General features: G+C 44.5%; 1 protein-coding gene across 10 annotated transcripts in view; it reads right to left on the bottom strand.

The window, feature by feature from the left end:
- The window catches only part of LOC144684936 (F-actin-monooxygenase MICAL2-like), a 257,207-nt gene that overhangs the window by 186,690 nt on the left and 47,762 nt on the right, over positions 1-22,755 (bottom strand). For 8 of the 10 annotated variants that reach the window (XM_078549363.1, XM_078549361.1, XM_078549366.1 and 5 more), the window contains one exon: positions 13,431-13,787. In XM_078549363.1, coding sequence (XP_078405489.1) covers positions 13,431-13,694 — 264 coding nt within the window. In that variant the 5' untranslated portion in view covers positions 13,695-13,787. Of the gene's footprint in view, positions 1-13,430; positions 13,788-15,699; positions 15,837-17,568; positions 17,670-22,755 lie in introns of those variants that run through there. The other 2 variants (XM_078549365.1, XM_078549362.1) reach the window with 2 other exon arrangements.

Here is a 22,755-nt window from a genome sequence, read left to right as displayed (position 1 = left end):
CACTGCACAATGTGATTGAGACTCCTTGTCAAATTCAGGGAATGCTGCATATTCCGTTGCTTTAGTTGCGAGGAGAGGCTGGAAAAGTTGGGATTGTTCTCCTCACAGCAGAGACAGTTACATTGAAATTTATAACAGGCGTCCAAAATCATGAAGGATTTTGATATGGCAAATAAGGAAAAGCTGTTTCCGCTGGTAGGAGGCTCAGTAACCACAGAACACAGGTTTAAGGTAACTGGCAAAAGGATCAGATCAGGTTAAACTTTCTTATGCAATGTGTTGTTAGGATCTGGAATGCACTGCCTGAAAGGGTGCTGGAAGCAGATTCAATATTAACTTTCAAAGAGGAATTGGATAAATATTTCAAAAGGAAACATTTACAGAAATGGCAGGAGAGTGGAACTAATTGGATAGCATTTCAGAGGGCTGGCACAGACAAGATGGGCCAAATGGCCTCATTCTGTGCTATTCAGTCTATGTTTCATCACATTTTCATTGACCAAAGCAACATGGACGAGCTGGTTAAAATCATCCAGTCAATAGACAATTTTTAAAAGAAGGCAAACCAGGGCATGTAAACGAAGCAATCAGCCGTTGAAAGTTCCAGGGCATGGATTGCAAACAATAAAGATATATCCCTGGAGGGCTCCTCCACCCACTCCTCCCACTGTTGTATAAACACAGGGTGGTAATTCTCCACGTTCGCTTACTGAGAGCGTGACTCCAGCCACGAAGATTGAGGAGGGGTGAGTGGGGGGAGCCCACCCGAGAGGGATCACAACCTTGACCTTTCCTCACACTTGTACATTGTGTCTCGGCCAAAGCAAAGCAGGCAAAGGGGGCTCCAGTTGCTAGGTCCGTGAGGTATCAGCGCCTTCGAAGCTATCGATTCAAGGGTTCGATAGGCACTGACCATTCTGCAGTCTCTCATTCAAGCAATCCTTCTCCAGATAGCAAATGTCGGAACCTAATCACGATGGTTAACATTGTCAAATCCTGCTGTCAGTGGAGCTGCACATGTGGCTCCTTCCATCAACAGTCTCTCCTTTAGTAATCAAGGATGTGGAGCTTGGTTAATATTCCCCTACCAAGGCCAGGGTACTGACGCCAATTGACTTTTTTCACCACCACCCCCACCACCCCCCCACCGATCCCCAGCCCCAAACTCCTTATGTTTTTCAACACCAGGGGTTTTGGGAAGGTAACTAGGGAGAAACTAGAGAAGATCAATCCAAGATCTTCACCAAAGTCAGATCATTTATCTGACTGCTGCTTGTGAACTCTTGCTGTGCACAAACTGACCTATAAACAAAGGCGACTACACTTCAAAAAATACTTCATTGCTTGTAAACAGCTTTGGGATATCCTGAGGACATGTAAAATGCTACATCTAACGAAAAAAAAGATCCCAAATTCTCCCATGTTTCTTTATAATTAAAGCTTCTCACGCTTGGGATCAACTCCACGATTCTCCCTTATATCCTCCCCATGGACTTGCAATATAAATTCTGCTGTGTTTCCCCAAAAAAAAGACTTGCATTTCTTTAGCACCTATCATGACCTCAGGATGTTACAAAGTGCTTTACAGCCATTGAAGTATTTCTGAAGTGTCATTGCTGTGGTGATATAGGAAACAGAGCAGCACAGCAAGCTCTCAAAATCACCAATAACAGGAAAACTGTTTTGTGATGTTGGCATAGGGCACCGGGGAGAATTCCACTGCTCTTCTTTGAAATAGCAGCTGTACGATCTTTTGCATCCACCCGAGAAGGGCTTTAACATCTCATCTGAAAGATGACATTTCTGACCGCGCAGCACTCCCCCAGTACTGCACTGAGAATGCCAGCTTGGATTCTTTGCTCAAGTCTCTGAAGTGGGACTTGAACCCACAGCCTTTTGACCCAGAAGTGAGAGTGCTATTCACTGAACCACAGCTGACAAGTTCTCTTTAAATGAAAAAGTGAACTGAAATAGTTTTGTAAACTTCCCCAATAAAGACAACCTTGGTGCAGATGTAGAACTTGTTCCTTTCACTCTGAGCCCAAGTGATGTTTACAGCACAGATGAATGATTACATGAGCCAACTACAATCTAATCAAATCATCAGCTGCTGATTAACTAGCGCTGTAAATCTGTATTAGCTTGCAAGCCAAAACGAGCAATGAGATAAACAGAATTATTCACAGACAAGGTGATAACACACGAGTATAATTCGGACATGTCTTAATGATGATTTCAGTGGAAGGAGACTGAGGGAATGGGGTGAGTTTCACTGGGAACATAATCTCGCACACACACGCACATGCACACACACGCACACACATGCACACGCACGCACATGCATGCACGCACGATAAATAGTTAGGAAAAGAGGTTGTATACTGGACGGCCCAGACTGACCACTGATTTCTCAATAGTTTTTTTATTCACAGTTGCAGATATTATTTATAGGTTGAAAATTAAAGTGAGTGTGGACTCAATCAAAACTCACATCTTGACTTGCCATTGGAAGGCTTGTAGTAAAATGAGAGATGTTTTCTCTCTGCTTCCTATTTGTAAAGCCAACAAAACACAAATCATACCCGACTGAAACTGGTTTTCCCGAATACCGTTCAACCGTTCAACACATTAATCCACAAATTTACGTAGTTTGCCTTCCTGGATTGACAGTCAAAATAAACAGCAGATTATTCTACTGGAATCTAGAGCACCAACACAGATGATATTACGTTGGGCCACCGTCACTCTTTGGCTCAAATATAATTTGCATTGTAACGTGCCGGGACTGTGAGCTGATAACGATATGGCAAGAGCAATAGCACGTGTGGGACCTCAGTGAACAACAGGATCAACAGTCTAGCTCCTTACGCAATGAGGTTTAAGGATTGAGGGAGAACCAGAGGAGCACGACGGAGAAGGAAATTGGGTGAATTAGTGTCAAATCAGATCCAGAAAGAGAGATAAGGAGAGGGAAAGAAAGATTGGATTGAAAGTGAGAGAGAGAAAAAGAGACAGAAAGGAAAAGTAAGAGCAGTCATGTTTTCATGATGATATAAAGGCACCAATCACTTATAAGGGATTGCATAAACACATTGTGCATTCACTTATTAAGACTAGCCACACGGGAACAGATGTACATGGTCAGAATGTTTGAAGCTTTCAACACACAGAGCTGTCTGTCTTCTCTGTTCAAAAACAAAACTGAAATGTAACCAAGATTGCATGACACACATCCTTTCTCGTGAATGGCATGCTGCAATCCCTTAAAGGCATAATACAACAAGAACTTCTCTTAAAACTGACTTTTTAAAAATCTCCAACAACAATTCACAAACTGATGGAATGAGACTCCACAACTTTAATTGATCATTTCCTGGGCCAGAAAGATTGATTTGCAGTCATTAACAATTCACACTTTTTAAAAAAAAACCAGCTGCTGATTAAAAATAGCTCCTAACTCCAGAAACTCAAGTGCATAGGCTAGGCTGACATTCCAGTGCAGTGCTGAGGGGGGCTGCAGTGTCAGAGAGTCAGTACTGAGGGAGCACTGCACTGTCAGAGGGGCAGTACTGAGGGAGTGCTGTACTATTGGAGTTGTCGTCTTTCGGATGATATATTAAATTGAGGCCCCATCTGCCCTCTCTCGTGGACAGAAAAGATCCCGTGTTTTGAAGAAGAGTGGGAGTGTTATTCCCAGTGTCCTTGGCAATATTTATCTTTCAACCAATATCACTAAAACTGCTTATCTGGTTATTATTACATTGCTGTCTGTGGGAGTTTGCTGTACTCAAATTGACCACTACATTTCCTACATTGTAACTGACTAAAATGGTTAAGCTGATTAAACGATTGGATAGGGTAGATTGAAGGAAACTATTTCCTTTGGTGGAGGGAATACAGAACAATAGGAAAAACCTTAAATTTAGAGCTAGGCTGCTCAGGTTTGACGTCAGGAAACAGTTCTTCACACAAAGGGTTGAGGAAATTTGGAACTCTCCCCCAGAAAAGCTGTTGAGGCTGGGCGAGGGGTCACTCAAAATGTCAAAGCTCAGATTGACAGATTTTTGTTAGGCATGGATATTAAGGGATAAGGAACCAAGGCCGGTAAACAGAGGTAAGATGCAGGTCAGCCATGATCTCGTCTAATGGCGGAACAGGCCCGAGTGGCTGAATGGCCTCCTCCTGTTCCTATTCATAGAATGACACAGCAGGGGAGAGGTCATTCGGCCAATGGTGCCTATATGTGCCAGCTCTTGGAAAAAAAAGTCATCTAATTTGTCCCACTCCTTTGCTCTTTGCACACAGCCCTGCAAATTTCTACCCCTCAGATTTTTATCCAATGCCCATTTAAAAGTTACTATTGAACCTGCTTCTACCACCCTTTCAGACTGCACATTCCAGGTCACAGCCACTCACTGCATTTAAAAGTGAATTCCCCTCAGCTCCCCTCTGGTCTGCCTGCTGATGAGCTTAAATGCATGCGCTCTGGTTACTGCAGATGGGGACGCCATCTTTGCTAAGACAGAGGGAAATGTGCTTTCCACAGCATGGAACCTGAGTGTGGAATGTTTGTTGTTCAACAGCCGCAGAAACTGGGTAAGGACAGCTGGAAGCCTCTGCTCCTGGACAACCGCCAGAATCTCTTTTAAAACTAGTGCTCAGGTGACACTGAAAGGCCACGTTTATTTCTCATCCCTCGATACCCAATGAAAGGAAGAAGGATTTGTTTAGCGCCTTTCACATCCACACACAGGCTTCATGCTGAGCAGCCTAGCTCTAATTTTACAGTCGATAAAATACTTTTGAAGCGCAAGCCTGTTGTAATGTAAGAAACGCAGCAGCCAATTTGTGCACAGCAAGCTCCCACAAACAGCGATATGGCAATGGCCAGATGATCTGTTTTTTTCTTAAAGTGATGTTCGAATAATGATAAATATTGGCCCAGGGCCCTGAGGAGAACTCCCCTGATCTTCTTCAAAATGGCCCACGATATCTTTTATGCCCACCCGCGAGGGCAGATGGGGGCCTCGGTTTAATGTCTCATCTGAAGGATGGCACCTCCAACAGTGCGACACTCCCTCATTGCTGCACTGGATGTGTCAGTCTGGATTATGTCTCTGGAGGGGTACTTGAACCCACGACCTTCCGACCCCGAGGCAAGAGGGCCACCAATGTTACAGGAGCGACCTGCTGGTTCCCTTAACAGGCAGCCATCTTAGCTCCCCCAGGCGAACAGGCTTAAAATCAGGCCCGGAGAAACTACTTCCACCAGTGGAAGAATCTAGAACAAGGTGGCAGGGCATTAAAAATAGAGCCAGGCCACTCAGGGGTGATGCCAGGGAACAGTTCTTCACACAAAGGGCGGTGGAAATCTGGAACTCTTCCCCCCCCCACCCCCAGAAAAAGTAGCTGAAGCCGGGTTTGAGTGGGGTGGGGTGGGGGGGGGGGGTCAACTTAAAATTTCAAAACCGATTGATAGATTTTTGTTGGGTAAGGGCATTAAGGGATACGGAACCACGGCAGGTAAATGGAGTTAAGATACAGATCTGCCATTATCTAATTAAATGGTGGAGAAGATTTAAGGTGCTGAATGATCAGAAAATCTCTTTAAATTGATTGAGGGATAAATACTGGCCCAAGACGCCAGGGACAACTCCCCTGCTCCTCTATGAAATAGTGCCATGGGATGTCCACCGGAGAAGACAGGCAGGGCCCTGGTTTAATGTCTCATCTGAAGGATGGCACCTCTGACGGTGCAGCACTTCCTCAGTACAGCACTGGGAGTGTCAGCCTAGATTGCTGTGCTCAAGCTCCGGTGTGGGCCTTGAATCTCCTGAATTGAGGCGAGAGTGCTACTCACTGAGTCACGGCTGACACCCAAAGCACTTTGGGATGTCATGAGGTTGTGAACAGCACGTTCTTAGCTCCATTCTTTCTACTAATAAATGGCAACGTTCAATAGCAGCCAGAGGAAGCTGTCCAATTGTGATGGCGTTTGGTCTCTATCGTTGCCTGACACTTATTTCTGGATCTCCATGGTACAAAACCACTCAGAATTCAGCCCCTAATATAGTCATATCAGCTCTAAATAGCACAGAGTCAAGAATGCAAGGAATGAAGCTGGGACCCAGCCCTACACCACTGCCACTTTACCACCGTGCCCTTTTAAGGTGCCAGCCCACATCTCCAGAACGTAGAGGTTATCAATCCACTTTTCAGGGTCACTGCACTGTCTTTCTACAAGTAAATCTGGCTTCCATCAAATCTACCGTGCTTTGCAATGGGGGCTGTGCACTTGCTCCTGCTTTGATTAAGGATCAGTGTAAGATTCAGGAGCCAAAGTCTAAACTGCACTCTCCTGCATCCATCAGAATAAATCCTGGAGTTCATTCCAATTCTAACCCTTTGACTTTGGCAATAATTCTGGTGGACTTCCTCATCCTGTGCAGGCAATGTACATTTCCTGTGCCCCATTAAATGTTTCCTTCCATCATCATACAGCACTGAAAGAGGCCATCTAGCCTGTTGTGTCTGTGCTGGTTATTTGTAAGGGCTATGAAATTAGTCCCTGCAGTCCCCTCTTTCCCCACAGCCCTGCAACTTTTCCCTTTCAAATATTTATCCAATTCCCTTTTAAACATTACTATTAAATCTGCTTCCACTACCCTTTCATGCAGCGCATTTCAGACCACAACATTGTATTAAAAAAATGTTCTCTTCATCTCCCCTGTTTTATTTTGCCAGATACCTTAAATTTGTGCTCGCTGGTTATTGACCCTCCTGCCACTGGAAACAGTTTCTCCATATCTACTCTGATCAAAATCACTCTTCATTTTAAATACCTTTGTTAAATCTCCTTTTAACCGTAAATAAAAAAAACAGAACATGCTAGAAATACTCGACAGGTCAGACAGTCTCTGTGGAGTAAAACAGAGTTAACATTTCAGGTCCTGATAACCTTTATCAGAACAGCTCCTATTCATCTTTTCTGCTCCAAGAACCATCCCAGTTTCTCCCCACATAACTGAATTTCCTTAAGCCCGGTACCATTGCAGGAAATTTTTTCTGCACCCTCTCCAAGGCCCTTCACATCCAGCCTAAAGTGTGGTGCCCAGAATTGGACACAATACTCCAGCTGAGGCCTAACCAGTGCCATTTATTTTTATTCATTTTACGGGATGAGGGCATCACTGGCTAGGCCAACATTTATTGCCCAGCCCTCGATGCCCTTGAGAAGGTGGTGATGAGCTGCCTTCTTGAACTGCTGCAGTCCATGTGGTGTAGGTACACCCACAGTACTGTTAGGAAGGGAGTTCCTGGATTTTGACCCAGCGACAGTGAAGGAACAGCGATATATTTCCAAGTCAGGATGGTGAGTGACTTGGAGGGGAACTTCCAGGTGATGGTGTTCCCATGTATCTGCTGCCCTTGTCCTTCAAGATGGCAGCAGCCATGGGTTTGGAAGAGGCTGCTTAAGGAGCCTTAAGGTTTACCGTAACTTCTTTGTTTGAGTTGATGTTTAGATCTACTATTGGTCTATCACAAAAAATGAGAGTTGATGGGAGCTTCCTCTTTGTCTGCTTGCATAACCACAGCTTGAACTGATGTATTGCACAGAGGAAGTGACCTATCGACTAACGGGGAAGGGAAAGACAGCCGAGGGTTCTGCATTCGTATCTGCTCTATTCCTCACCATCCATCTTTTAAACACTCCCATTCCCTGTCTAAACCACAACAACTTGCATTTATATAATTCCATTAATAAAGGAAAAGGTCCCAAGGAACTTCATGGGAACGTAATCAGACAGAAAATTCCAGCGAGCCAAAGGAGAGGGAGATAGGACGAATGTCCAAAGGTTTGGTCAAAGAGGTGGGTTTTTAACGAGAGTTTGAAGTGGGAAGTAGAGTTTCCAATGAGGCGCATTTATCTCTGGGCTGTGATGACTGCAGCTTTCCTGCTGCCATTTCAATTCCAGAAATTGCAGGAAAGTCCTCGAATGGAGAAGGATGTTAAACTTCTCCCCCGCACTGACCATGAACTTGGAGGAGAAAAGCTGGGTGCTGTCAAGCTGTGTGGATGAGAGCGGGGACTGCAGGGAGGATGAGTGAACTGACCACGGCACTGTGGTACAGGGAGCCATTCAAGTGGGGGAGGAAATAGGAATGTAGTAGTGGTAGCGGACAGTATAATTAGGAGGATAGATACTGTTCTCTACAGCCATGAGCGTGAGTCCGTGTGTTGCCTGCCCAGTGTCAGGGTTAAGGACATCTCCTCAGGGCTGGAGAGGAACTTGGAATGGGAAGGGAAGGATCCAATTGTCATCATCCAAGTTGGTACCAACGGCATTGATAGGACTATAAAGGAGGTTCTGCTGAAAGGATTTGATCAGTTAGGAGCTAAATTAAAAAGCAGAACCTCCAAGGTAATAATCTCAGGATTACTACCTGAGCCACGGGCAAACTGGCATAGGGTAAATAAAGTCAAGGAGTTAAATACGTGGCTCAGAGATTGGTGTGGGAGGAATGGGTTTCAGTTCATGGGGCACTGGCATCAGTACTGGGGTAGAAGGGAGCTGTTCCGGTGGGTCGGGCTTCATTTGAACCATGCTGGGACCAGTATCCTGGCAAATCGAATAACTAGGGCTGTAGAGAAGGCTTTAAACTAAATAGAAAGGGGGAGGGTTCTGGAAGGGGGATGCGTAGGCTTACAATGCAAAAGGATATGGCAGCCTTGCAGGGCAGCTATTTAGGTAATGATACCCAGAGTGTGACAAGAAGGGACAGAGTGTACAAACGTTACAATACAGCAGCAAATAGGGTCAAAGGGGGAAAAATGGTTAAAAGGCAAAATTAATGGCCCTTTACTTAAATGCACGTAATATTCGGAACAAAATAAATGAATTAATGACACAACTAGAGGCTAATGGGTGTGATCTTATAGCCATTACTGAGATGTGGTTACAAGGAGATCAAATCTGGGAACTAAATATTCAGGGGTATGTGACATTTCGAAAGGACAGGCAGGAAAGAAAGGGTGGTGGGGTCACTTTGTTAGTACGAGATGGGATAAGTATGAGAGCAAGAAAGGATCTTGGATCGGAAGATGCAGAATCCATATGGTGGAGGTAGGAAATAACAAGGGGGAGAAGACAATGGTGGGAATAGTCAATAGGCCCCCTGACAGTAGCTATACTGTAGGACAGAGAATAAATCAGGAGATAATGGGGGCATGTAACAAAAAGGCAGAACATTAATCATGGGTGACTTTAATCTTCATGTAGATTGGGAAAGTCAAAGTGGCAGAGGTAGCCAGGCGCAAGAAATCATAGAGTGTATTCGGGACAGTTTCCTAGGACAATATGTTGTGAATCCAACCAGAAATCAGGCTATTTTGGATCTGGTAATGTGTAATGAGGAAGGTTTAATAAATGATCTCAGAGTAAAGAATCCCCTAGGAAAGTGACCATAATATGGTAGAATTTAGCATTCAGCTTGAGAGTGAGAAACTTGGGTCGGAAACAACTGTACTAAACTTAAATAAAGATAATTACAATGGAATGAGGGCAAAGTTGGCTGGAGTGGACTGGGAAAGCAGTTTAGCAGAAAAGATGGTTGATGAACAATAGCAAACGTTTAAGAAAATAGTTCATGACTCTCAACAAAGATCTATCCCAGTGAGGAAGAAGGATTCAAGCAAGGGGATAAACTAACCATGGTTAACTGAGGGAACTTAAGGACAGAACCAAATTGAAAGAAAAAACGTCCAATGTGGCAAGGACTAGTGGTAAGCTACAGGATTGAGAAAGTTTTAAAAACCAACAAAAGATGACCAAAAAATAATTAAGTGGGAGAAAATAAACTTTGAGTGTCAACTAGCAAGTAATATAAAAACATACAGTAAGAGCTTCTTTAAATATATAAAAAGGAAGATAGAGGCCAAAGTGAACATAGGCCCCTTAGAGAATGAGGTTGGGGAAATAATAATGGGGAACCAGGAAATGGCAGAGGAGTTGAATGAGAGGACTGACTTTGCTTCAGTCTTCACAGTAGAAGATTATAATAGCATTCCAAAAATACTAAATAATCAAGGGACAAAACGGGGGAGGAAATAAATACAATAACTATCACTAGAGAAAAAGTACTAGGGAAACGAATGGGGCTAAAGACCAATAAGTCCCCTGGACCTGATGGGTTGCATCCTAGGATATTAAAGGAAGTAACTACAGAGATAGTGGATGCACTGGCAGTAATCTTCCAAGAATCCTTAGATTCTAGAAAAGTCCCAGAGGATTGGAGAATGGCCAATGTAACATCCTTATTCAAAAAGGGAGGGAAACAAAAAACAGGTATCTATAGGCCAGTTAGCTTAACATCTGTCATTGGAAAAATGTTAGAGTCTATTATAAAGGATGTAATAGCAGAGCATTTAGAAATACATAATCTAATCCAGAAGAGTCATGAAGGGGAAATCATTCCTAACAAATTTATTAGAATTCTTTGAGGAGGTAACAAACAGGATAAAGGGGAACCAGCATATAATATATTTGGATTTCCAGAAGGCACTCAATAAGGTACCGCACATAAGGCTACTTATTAAGGTAATAGCCCATGGTGTTGGGGGTAGTAATATTAGCATGGATAGAGGTTTGGCTAACTAACAGAAGACAAAGAGTTGGGATAAGGGGGGCATTTTCGGGATGGCAACCTGTAACTAGTGGAGTGCCACAGGGATCAGTGCTGGGGCCACAATTATTTACAATATATATTAATGACTTGGATGAGAGAAGTGGATGTACTATCACCAAGTTTGCGGATGACACAAAAATAGGTGGGAAGGCAAGTGGTGAGGATGACACAAAGAGTCTACAGAGAGATATATACAGGTTAAGTGAGTGGGCAAAAAACTTGGCAGATGGAATATAATGTGGGAAAATGTGAGGTTATGCACTTTGGCAGGAAGAATAGAGGAGCTGAATATTATTTTAAAAAGTGGAGAAAGGCTGAAGAAAGCTGCAGCACAGAGGGATTTGTGGGTCCTTGTGCATGAATCTCAAAAAGCTAGCATACAAGTTCAACAGGTAATAGGGAAGGCAAATGGAATGTTTGCCTTTATTTCAAAGGGAATGGAGTATAAAAATAGGGAAGTCTTGCTAAAACTATACAAGGCACTAGTTAGACCACACCTAGAATACTGTGAACAATTTTTGTCCCCTTATCTAAGGAAAGATGTACTGGCATTGGAGGCAGTCCAGAGAAGGTTCATTAGTTTGATCCCAGGTGTGGAGGGATTTTCTTATGAGGAGAGACTGAGTAGGTTGGGCCTGAACTCATTGGAGTTTAGATGAATGAGAGGGGACCTTATTGAAACATATAAGATTCTGAGGGGGCTTGACAGGGTAGATACTGAGAGATTGTTTCCCTTTGTGGGAGAGCCTAGGACCAGAGGGCATAATCTCAGAGTAAGGGGACGCCCATTTAAAACAGAAATGAGGAGGAATTTCTTCTCTCAGAGGATAGTCAATCTGTGAAATTCTTTACCGCAGAGGGCTGTAGGGGCTGGGTCATTAAGTATATTCAAGGCTGAGATAGACAGATTTTTAATCAGTAAGGGAATCGAGGGTTATGGGGAAAAGGCAGGAAAGTGGAGTTGAGGATTATCAGGTCAGCCACGATCTCATTGAATGGCGGAGCAGACTCGATGGGCCGAATGGCCTACTTCTGCTCCTACGTCTTATGGTCTTATGGATTGGCTTCAATGAAAGAGCAATTAAGCTGAGTGCCGGTTCTCTTTGGCAATCCATTCTCAGGGGATTTGGGCAGCAAAATCTGTGAAGAAAAATTTTCATTCCTATCGCATTCTGAGGACACTACATAAACTGATGGAAATGCTGGTGGGGTTGACCTGGAAGATTACAATTGCTTCTCATCAAAGCTCATTAAAATCAGGTCACATCCCTTGGATAGAAAATGTGACATCCTCTCCTTTAAACAACAAAGGACAAAATCCCTGCCTCAACTGTAGGGAAGATGTTCAGGATTTCAATAACAGATTGATATGGGATAGGAAGGTTTTCATTGGAGAAGAGCTCAGAAGGGGCAAGCTGTTCCTGAGTCGTTTATTAGGCTTCTTTGGGGATTTAACAAATCTGCTGGTTGCAGGTTAGGCAGCAGATGCTTCCTACCTGGACTTCAGGAATGCACCCGACACCTTTCTAGAGAACAGGAGAACTTGGCACATGCCTTGGACCTTTCACTCCCACCTGAATGGGGTCTCAGTGTGATGTCTTGTCTGAAAGACAATGCAATAGTGCTCCCTCTGGACTGGCAATGAGGTGTCAGCCTTCGTATCCTACAGTGGGTTTGAACCCAGTCACAACAGCGTTACAAACTAAGCAAGTTGCAGTCCTTCGTAAACTAAGTCGGTAACTAGAAAAGTCAGTTGAAATTACTTAAACTTAGGCACAGTTTAAGTCCTTTTTATTAGGTACTTTACAACCTTCCAGAACCAATACTGACTTCGACAAATTTAGATCACAAGAGCTTGCTTCCATTGTCTTGGACAGAAGGTGCTGGTAAAAATTCTGCTGTTGGCATTTTTACCTCCTCTAGACCCACATTTTGTTTCTTTACTTGCCCCATTGTCATCTCCTTTTGCCTTGCACCATCATCCCTTTTATCACTTAATCCCTCCAACCTGCAACTTTATCACATATCTCCCTATCCCAGTTCTGCTTTCTCTGTACCTGCTTAAAAACCTGTGACATCTTGAAGATTTCCCAGAATTATCTGTTTACACATAGCCTCAAGCCCATTGCTGTGTTGCAGCTGGAGTGTGGTGGCAGCTGTGCTCTGAATTGTTTGGTAGCAGGATTGAATATAACAAGTTCTACAGTCTTTATCTAAGAAAGGGTACACTTGCCCGAGGAGGAGTACAACAAAGGTTCACTTGACTGGTTCCTGGGGGACTATCCCGTAAAGAGAGATTGAGTATGTTCCCAGGAATTTAGAAGAGTGAGACGTGTTCTAATAGAAATATATAAAATTCTTAAGGGGCTGACAGGGTAAATGCTGAGAAAATGTTTTTCCTGGCTGGGGAATCTATAACAGAGACTGACAGTCTCAGGATAGGGGGTTGGCCATAGGACTGAGATGAGGAGAAATTTCTTCACTCAGAGGGTTGTGAATCTTTGGAATTCTCTACCTCAGAGAGCTGTGGATGTTCAGTCGTTGGGTATATTCAAGACAAAGGTTGATAGAATGGAATTAAGGGATATGAGGATAGTGCAGGAAGGTGGAGTTGAGGTAGAACATCAGCCATGACTTTGTTGAATGGCAGAGCTGGTTCGAAGGGCTAAATGACTTACTCCAGCTCCTATTTTTTTAATGTTCTTATTGGTCATCAGCAGTTAGTGAGATTGTACTCTACTCACCCGTGTGTTGGGGCAGGCGTTGCCCTTTTTATACTCCTTGTGGTTGGCTTGCTTGTCAAGCTTGCTCCATAGAGCCTTGGCCTTCCATGTGCTGACCTTTGACTTCAGCAAAGAGTAGAATATCTGATGGTCCAAAGGGTCAAGGTCCAGGTAACGGCACAGTATGTGGAATGCCTGCAGCGTGCCTTTGAATGTCGAGGCTTGCACAAAGTTCTCAAAGAGTTGTCCAGCTTGGCTGTTTTTATCACCATCATTTTCACCCATGGTCTGCTCACGGCCCTCACTCAAGCAAAGCAGATCAGACTTTGACAGCTCATATACCGAATGGATTAACGTTTATTTTCAGACATTGTAAACCTGAAAAGTTTCCAAAACAAAGGCACAATTAATCCAGCAAAAATTAACTCAAGTAAGGCGACTTTACAAGTGGTTATATCAGGGCATTTTGCACATTGAGAATTACTTTCATCAGGTTAAAGAGAAAACAAACTCAATATCTTCTCAAGTATTAAAAACGCAAACGATTCACAGAGGGTGGGATATATCGATTCAGTCAATGTAACCACACAATGTCAAACTAACTTTGCATCACTTCCAACGTTTTCTAGGAGCCTTTTATTGTCCACAGGAGAGGTTTTTCATTTTCTGAGCTGTGCTCCCTGCAGGTGTGAATCCCCACAAGGAGAAGAGACAGTGAATTTAGCTTCACATTGCTGGCATGCCCAAGAATCTTCATTAATGATTTAAACTGTATTTAAAATATAGTTATGGGGTCAGTGTGGAGTCAGCTGACTTTAAACTGACATTTCGTTGTGTGCCAGCAATCAATCTACTCAAATCTCTGCATCAACAAAAATAACCTGCATTTATATAGCACCTTTGACAACCTCAGGACAAACCAAAACCAATTAAACACTGCTGCAATGTGGGAATCATGGCAGCCAATTTGTTGTTTGAGGGATCTTGCTGTGCACGACAAGGTAAATGGAAAGGTAATTGATTTTAGTGATGTTGAGGCATATTGACTAGGACACTGTGAAGAACGAACTCCCCTGCTCTTCTTTGAAATAATGACCCTGATCCTTTGCATCCACCTGACAGAGAGCCAGTTTAGCACCTCATCAGAAAGACAGCATCCCTAGCAGTGCGGCACTCCCTCAGTGCAGGCCCTCCAATGGAGCAGATCTCCCTCAGTGCCCCACCTCCGACAAAGCGGAGCTCCCTCAGCGCCGCCCCTCTGACAAGCGGAGCTCCCTCAGCGCCGTCCCTCCGACAGAGCGGGGCTCCTTCAGCGCCGCCCCTCCGACAGAGCGGAGCTCCCTCAGTGCCCCACCTCCGACAGAGCGGAGCTCCCTCAGTGCCGCCCCTCCGACAGAGCGGAGCTCCCTCAGTGCCGCCCCTCCGACAGAGCGGAGCTCCCTCAGTGCCGCCCCTCCGACAGAGCGGAGCTCCCTCAGTGCCGCCCCTCCGACAGAGCGGAGCTCCCTCAGTGCCGCCCCTCCGACAGAGCGGAGCTCCCTCAGTGCCGCCCCTCCGACAGAGCGGAGCTCCCTCAGTGCCGCCCCTCCGACAGAGCGGAGCTCCCTCAGTGCCGCCCCTCCGACAGAGCCGTGCTCCCTCAGTGCCGCCCCTCCGACAGAGCGGGGCTCCCTCAGTGCCGCCCCTCCGACAGAGCGGAGCTCCCTCAGTGCCGCCCCTCCAACAGAACGGGGCTCCCTCAGTGCCGCCCCTCTGACAGAGCGGAGCTCCCTCAGTGCCGCCCCTCCGAAGGAGTGGAGCTCCCTCAGTGCCGCCCCTCCGACAGAGCGGAGCTCCCTCAGTGCCGCCCCTCCGACAGAGCGGAGCTCCCTCAGTGCCGCCTCTCCGACAGAGCGGGGCTCCCTCAGTGCCGCCCCTCCGACAGAGCGGAGCTCCCTCAGTGCCGCCCCTCCGACAGAGCGGAGCTCCCTGAGTGCCGCCCCTCCAACAGAACGGGGCTCCCTCAGTGCCGCCCCTCTGACAGAGCGGAGCTCCCTCAGTGCTGCCCCTCCGAAGGAGTGGAGCTCCCTCAGTGCCACCCCTCTGAAGGAGCGGAGCTGTCTCAGTGCTGCCCCTCTGATAGAGCGGGGCTCCCTCAGTGCCGCCCCTCCAACGGAGTGGAGCTCCCTCAGTGCCACCCCTCCGACAGAGTGGAGCTCCCTCAGTGCCACCCCTCCGACGGACCAGAGCTCCTCAGTGCCGCCCCTTCAAACGTGACCTAATGTTAATCTTAAACCTTGCCGAATTTTACCTGAACAGTCTCCTCAGATAATCCAGCAGCTCAGATGAATACAAATGGTGCAAATTCATTAACAAAATAATTTGAAATAATTTTCCATTGAAACCTCTTGAATACTCTCCACTGCTCACCGCGCCTCTACCAGGATTTAAGACCTTGTTACCATACTTCAACTGAAGGAAGCTCATTACAAAGCAACTTCCTTTGGCCCATTAACTCTTTCCTCAACTTGCTTCTTTGTTTAAACAGTGAATCAAAAGATCCCTAGAACTTATTAAAGAAACATTCAGAGATCTAAAATGGTTGCATAAATAATCAAAGGCAACCATAGTGAGGTCTCTCCACTCTTGGAAGGAGATGGTGGCATGATGGAAAAGTCTATGGACTATTAATCCAGAAGTCCAGGCTAATCCTCTGGGAGCACGGGTTCAAATCACACTATGGCAGTTGGTTGAATTTAAATTCAATTTGGAAATGAAATCTCGTCTGAGTAATAGTGACCACAAAGGCATCATCGATTGTCGCAAAACCCATCTGGCTCACTAATGCCCTTTAAGGAAGGAAATCTGCCGTTCTTACCCGTTCTGCCCTACATGACCCACAGCAATGTGGTTAACTTGAAACTGCCCTCTGAAATGACCAAGAAAGTCACTCAGTTTAAGGGCAATTAGGAATGGGCAACAAACGCTGGCTTTGCCAGCGATGCCCACAACCCATGAAAGAATAAATTTTTTTAAAATATAGAAAAGACACAATGCTTGCAATTTTAAGAGAGATTTTACATTTATGCAGCACTCTTCGCAACCTCAGAACAATCCCAAAGCGGTTTATAGCCAATGAAGTCCTTTTGAACAGTCATTTCTGTTTACAGTGTAGGAAATCCCTCTCTCCGTGAGTCAAGAATCTGTGACCACGTTTATGAGTTTCAGAAGACCTCACCCTCATACGGTGGAAGCAGAGCAAATAACAGAGGCCAACACTGAGAGTGCCACACTGTTAATGGTGACATCTTTTGGATAAGACGTTAAAGTCCTACCTGCTCTCTCAGGCAGACCTGAAAGCTCCCCTGGCCACTATTTCGAAGAAGAGCAGGGGAGTTGTCCCTAAATGACGTCATGGAACCAATATTTATCCCTCAAACCAGCATCACATTGCCATTTGTGGGAGTTTGCTGTGTGCAGACTCGCTGTCATATTTCCTGCTTTACAATGGTGACTAAGCTTCAAAGGTACATCATTGGCTGTAAAATGCTTTTGGATATGCTGAGCGCCTGTAGCAATGTGAGTCTCTGTTTTAAGGCTGGAACACGGTGTATAGCCTTGTTAAAAAGTGCTGGTGGTTGGGTACACAGCCTGTTGGACCCTCCCAGGTTCTTTCTGAACTAGAGTACAGCTTATTATAAAAAGAAAAAAGCGTGTGGAGACTCTCATCCACTCTCTCAACACCATGAAATTTTTAACCCGCAAAGTATCTGACTTCTACACCTGCCTAGAAACTATACATAACAAGCTCTCTCTCCTGGCAGGGTTGGTCACATTCCCTGGCAGACCAATCTTCCATCAATAACTGAAAGCGTAATTTGCAATCTTCATACCATCCTCTTCTGTTGAACTAACCTTTTCCTTGAATGGACGATTACAGTTGTTAACATACATCATCATGCCAATAAAATGTGAAACAGATTACAACAATACCCAAAGCCACATACTCATTTACTTCACTTGCTAAAGGAGTTTTCCAAACTTTTAAATTTAAACTTCCTGTCTGATCGAAAAAGCAAACTTCAAAGTCTAAAATTCAGCATTCCTTTCCCTCCAGGTTCAGATCCTGCCCTTACCTTTATTTTTTTTTGCCAATTTATATTCCCTCCAGCCAGCTCACATAGTTGAAGCATCCCTTGCCTTTTGGTGAAGAGCTCCAAAAGTGAAACGTCAAAAAGGAGCCAGACTCTGAAAGCTTTTCATGTGTTGTACTGAGAATGGCCAAAGGCTGCCTGAGTTGTAATATGGCACATTGTTATTAGCTGAGGTAATTGATCACAGAGCCATGTTAGTCATATCAAGTTTCATAACTGAGTAGGGAAGGGTGTGTTACTCACTGCTCTGGCTCCCCCTGCATCCTGAACTCTGTGAGATAAATCTAATTAATCAACAAGCGACTCCAATATTACATTAAACCCGGGGTGGGGGGGCGGAACCTGATTCTGTGACACTGGACTTCCATCACAGAGGCTACAGCTCAGCTCACACAGCCGCAAATAACATTCTACTCATCAGGGTTCCAGGTCATTGTGTGAAGAGGGGGAAGGCAGAGTGGGAGTGAGGAATCTGAGGCACGGGTGCAGTGGTGTGGTGGGTTATGATACTGGACTAATGATCTATAGAGCACGAGCTCAAATCCCACCATGGCATTTTGAGTATTTAAATTCAGTTTTTAAATAAGTCTGCAAAATTAAAAAGCTGGCTTCAGTAAAAGTGACCGTGAAACCATTGGGTTGGCAAGGAAAACCCAACTGGCTCACTTATGTCTCGTTAGGGAGGGAAACCTGCTGTCCATAACCAATCTGGGCCTATATGTGACTACAGTCCCACACCAACGTAGTTGAATTTGAACTGTCCTTCTGAATTGGTTGCTCAGTGATATCAAATTGTCAACTGTTCAAGAAGGTGGCACACCGTCACCTTCTCAGGGCACCTAGGGATGGGTAACAAATGCCAGGATAGGCAAAAAATGCCAGCCTTGCCAGTGACACCCATATTCCAAAAATTAATAAAGAAACGTCTTCACCTTTCAGCAACACGCATGCTGCACATGTCCCGAGCAACCAGAAGGACCTTGAAACAATTAAAACAGTTTAAAGCAGGCCTCTGTAGTGAGGTGATGTCATGGTACTATGGCTGAAGCACCATTACCGGGCCCCATGAACAGGTTTCAATCCTCATTCCCTGCTATACCTGCTCGTGGAGATGCTGAGCAGAGTTCACGGGATCTCTTGCAGGGAGTGGGAAATATTAAGAGGCAGGGTCAACAATGAATGCTGACTGTAAGAGGATGTGTGTGGCTAGTGTGCTGGAGACAGGTTGACTGCAGAGCATTCCTGGGCCAGCGGCTGGGGTGGTGGGGGAGGGGTGGGGGGGGGGTGTGGCTGCGGGGAGGAATGAGAAAATCAGGGCAATGAAACCAACCATAATATAGCCAGAAAAGAAAAAAAGGAACACATTATCCTGGACAAATCTCACTGTAACACTAATAGTGGCGTGTGTGTTAAAACACCTTTAATGTGCAGATTGGTCAGTGAATTCAGCAGGAGAGATACACCATGTGTTGAGAATCTCTGGAATCTTCTGTTCGATTTTTGCGGCTCTGCCAGTAACTTCACAAAGATACCATCTTACTCTCAACTTCCCCTTTATTTATAAAAAATATACTGAATTTGCACATTGAATTCCCATTAAACGCTGCCGAAAGTTAGGGCTAGTAATTAGCAGTGTAAGCATTCCTTTAATGATATGATCATTGTTAGTGCAATGCCAATTCATCTCTCTGCCCAAAAAGGGAACAATCTAAACTGTTCAATCTCATTCCTGCAGGTAGCAAATTGTTGCTAGAGATTTTCAAAATGCTAAAACTTTTAACTGTTTTCCTACTTTTCCTTTGTCTCTTTTCTCTATCTTGGTCCAATCTTTCTTTTCCTCTCTCTTCCTGAATCTAATTTGATTCTAATTTACCCAATTTCCTTCTCCATTGTTCCTCTGATTCTTTCTCAATCCTTAAATCTCATTAGTGAAGGAGATGGACTGTTGGTCTCATCACTCACTGAGCCACACCATTATCCGCTCAAATCTCCCAACAAGCTGCAGGACAGATTATATTTGAGTTGAAGGGAGAAAGAAATGTCTAACTAACAGCCACGAGATGCCCCATTCCCAATAGAAACTAGGCCACTGTCCTGGGCACATGACCTTGTCACAGCACTGACCTATATCGTCTTTCCCCGTGATCTCCACACAGCTCATCTCTACCCACATTTACTACTGTGAATGCTCAACATATACCTCCCATAAAGTCCCTGCAACAATACATGGAAGCAGCAATGATCTAAGGGCTCCTACGTCACCTCATGAACATAGTACCGTACCTTGAAATGGGCTGTTTCAATGAATCAGAAAAAGGACTATTTAATAGCGTTAGCTATTCAACAATATATGGTGAATTCAGGTAATCTGGTTGTGAAACAGAATGGGCTGCCCACACCTGATCGTGTGATCCAGTCAGTTCAGAACAAGAACGGTCAGAAATAATCCGCAGCAGGGAATCAACCCCTTCAGGAGGAGGGGGAGGAAAAGAAAACAAGACTTATCTTAAGAGGTCTTGACGGGAAAAAACTTGTCACACAAACATTGTGCAATACTTAGCGAACCTCCCTCAGCGTGTGCAATTAGAAGGTATAATTATAGCTCACAATCGGAAGCAGTAATTACAAACCAGGCACGCATAATTCACAGCAGAAAAAGTGCTATTAGCTGCTTTCAAGTGCCCAGACTCCAGATCTTTGGCAGGCAGAAGCTTGAAGACATCACTTCAGAAGTAAATGAAGAGACTGACCTTTGAGTTCAAGGTTTGTGTCAATAAACTGAGTGACATCTGCGCTCGATGAACGAGTAAATTTGCACAAGCTGTTGACTGTTCACTACAATGTCAGCACATACTGTTCAATATTATCTACTTCTAGTTCAAAGGAGTGGACTTGCATTTAGATAGCACCGTATTGCATCCTCAGGACATGTTGTGTAAGAAACTAAAACAGTCAATGAGCCTTTTGCTGTTTGAGGGAGTAACGTTGACCAAGACACTAAGGGGAACTCCCCTACTCTATTCAAACTACACCAGAAGAATTGGGTCCTAAAACTCAATCCTCCAGATTACTGATACAAGAATGAAAGAAAACTTCTATTTATATAGCGGCTTTCACAACCTCAGACATCTCAATGCTTTTTATAGTCAGTGGGGTACTTTTGAAGTGGAGTCATAGTTGTAAAGTAGGAAACATATCAACCATTTTGCACACAGCAAGCTCCCTCAAACAGCAATGTGATAAATAACCAGGTGACCTGCTTTTGTGATATTAGTTGAGGCCTAAATATTGGCCAGGGGACTGGGAATAGCATCCCTGCTCTTTGTCTAATTGTGACCATGGAACATTTTGTGTTCATCTGAGAGGGCAGACAGGGCCTCAGTTTAACGTCTCATCTGAGAGATGGCACCTCTGACTGTGGAGCACTCCTTCAGTACAGCATTGGAGAGCCAGCCAGGGTTATGGACTTAAGACAATGGAGTGGGATTGGAACCCACAACCTTCTGACTCAGAGGTCAGGGTCTATCAGACTGGCTATCATCCAGATCACAATTCTCTCTGCTCTTCCCTTTCAGTGAGCACTAAGCCAGCTCAAACTCTACACCCTCTCTGCTTTGCCTAACTTGGAACTTAAATTAGCATTTGTGCTCAAACCAAACAGTGTATTTTTACCTTGGCCTTATCTCTCTGCAGGTCAACACATCTGGTACCTTCCTGGCCACCCAACCCTTAATCGCATGCACTATAGCAGTCAGTCATTGTTATCACCCACATGTACATGCATACATCTAGTTGGCATATTGTTTTCCCTCAGCACTGACCAGTCTCTCTCCTTTCTCAGTGGCACACAGTCTTATTGTCCCAGTCCCTATTAATCAGATACCAAATGTACCTGCTGTCCTGGTCCTATGGTTTATGCTCCCCTTTTCCACAGCCCTTCTTGAAAATAAAGTTTGGCCGTTCACTTTTCCAACCCCTGTTTCATGCTCCGTCTGATAGTCCTGATCCCATGGCTCCATTGCTCTCTTCCGGCACTGCACGCTCTCCTTCCCATCAAAGTCATCATTCTTTTGACTCTGTACACTTCTGCTTCCCCCTCCCTTTTCCCCACCATAGATTCAGCACTAAATTCTGGGGCTCACTCCCTGAATCTCTCCGCCTCTACCTCTCTCCCTTTAAGGACTTCTGGGCAAAAAGTCCTCTCAATCAATACCTGAAAACTTGATTATCTGATCATTATCACATAGCTGTGGGATCTTGCTGTGCACAGACTGCCTGCCGCATATCTTACACCGCAACAATGACTCCACTCGAAAGTACTTCGATGGCAGTGAAACGCTTTGGGATGTCCTGAGGTGGTCAAAGGTGCTATATAAATGCAAGTTTTTCCCTCCCTATTCTTTGGTTCGATGTCAATTTTTGACTGACTTGTGCTCTTGTGAAGGGCCTTGGGACATTTTTTGTATGTTAAAGGAAATACATAAATGAAAGTTGCTGTTGTAGCTTTAGACATGACTGCTGAGGTCCTCAAACAACTCACGAGCTTGAGCCATGGGCAACCTATGAGTGTTGTTAATATGAAATCATCTCCTCCCCTCAAGCATTCTTGTTAGACAAGGGAATCAAAGGTTATCCGGGTTAGATGGGAATGTGGAAATCGAAACACAAGAAGATCAGCCACGATCATATTGAATGGCGGAGCAGGCTTGAGGGGCCGAATGGTCTACTCCGGTTCCTATTTCTTATGTTCTTATCACACTCATCAGGAGAACTATATTACATTTTAATATTAAATGAAGTTAACATTTAAAATAATAAACGCCAAACATGAAAATGAGTTTCAACTAATTGCACACACAGCAGGATGGAAACACGAAGCAGTAATTTACAGATTAATATACTGAACAGTAATTGGTGTTAGGCTGGGTATTTTTGGTGGCTGAATGGATTTAAATTTGATGGCTATGGTTATTTACAATGACAAATTTAAACTTCATATTCTTACCACTCAACAGGAATATTTTTAAGAGAATTTGAATTCAATTCATTTCAATAGAAATAAAAAGCGAGTCTCAGTAAAAGTGTTGAATTCTTCTAAAAAACACAGCTGGTTCACTATTGTCCTTTAGGGATGGGAACCTGCTGTCCCTACTCGGCCTGACCCAATATATGGCTCCAGAACCACCCCAATGTGAGTTACTGCCCCCCTGAAG

The sequence above is a fragment of the Cetorhinus maximus genome, chromosome 9, assembly GCF_964194155.1.
Source record: "Cetorhinus maximus chromosome 9, sCetMax3.hap1.1, whole genome shotgun sequence".
Taxonomy (NCBI): domain Eukaryota; kingdom Metazoa; phylum Chordata; class Chondrichthyes; order Lamniformes; family Cetorhinidae; genus Cetorhinus; species Cetorhinus maximus.
The sequence above is the reverse complement of the archived record's forward strand: the minus strand, read 5'-3'. Positions and strand labels throughout refer to the sequence as shown.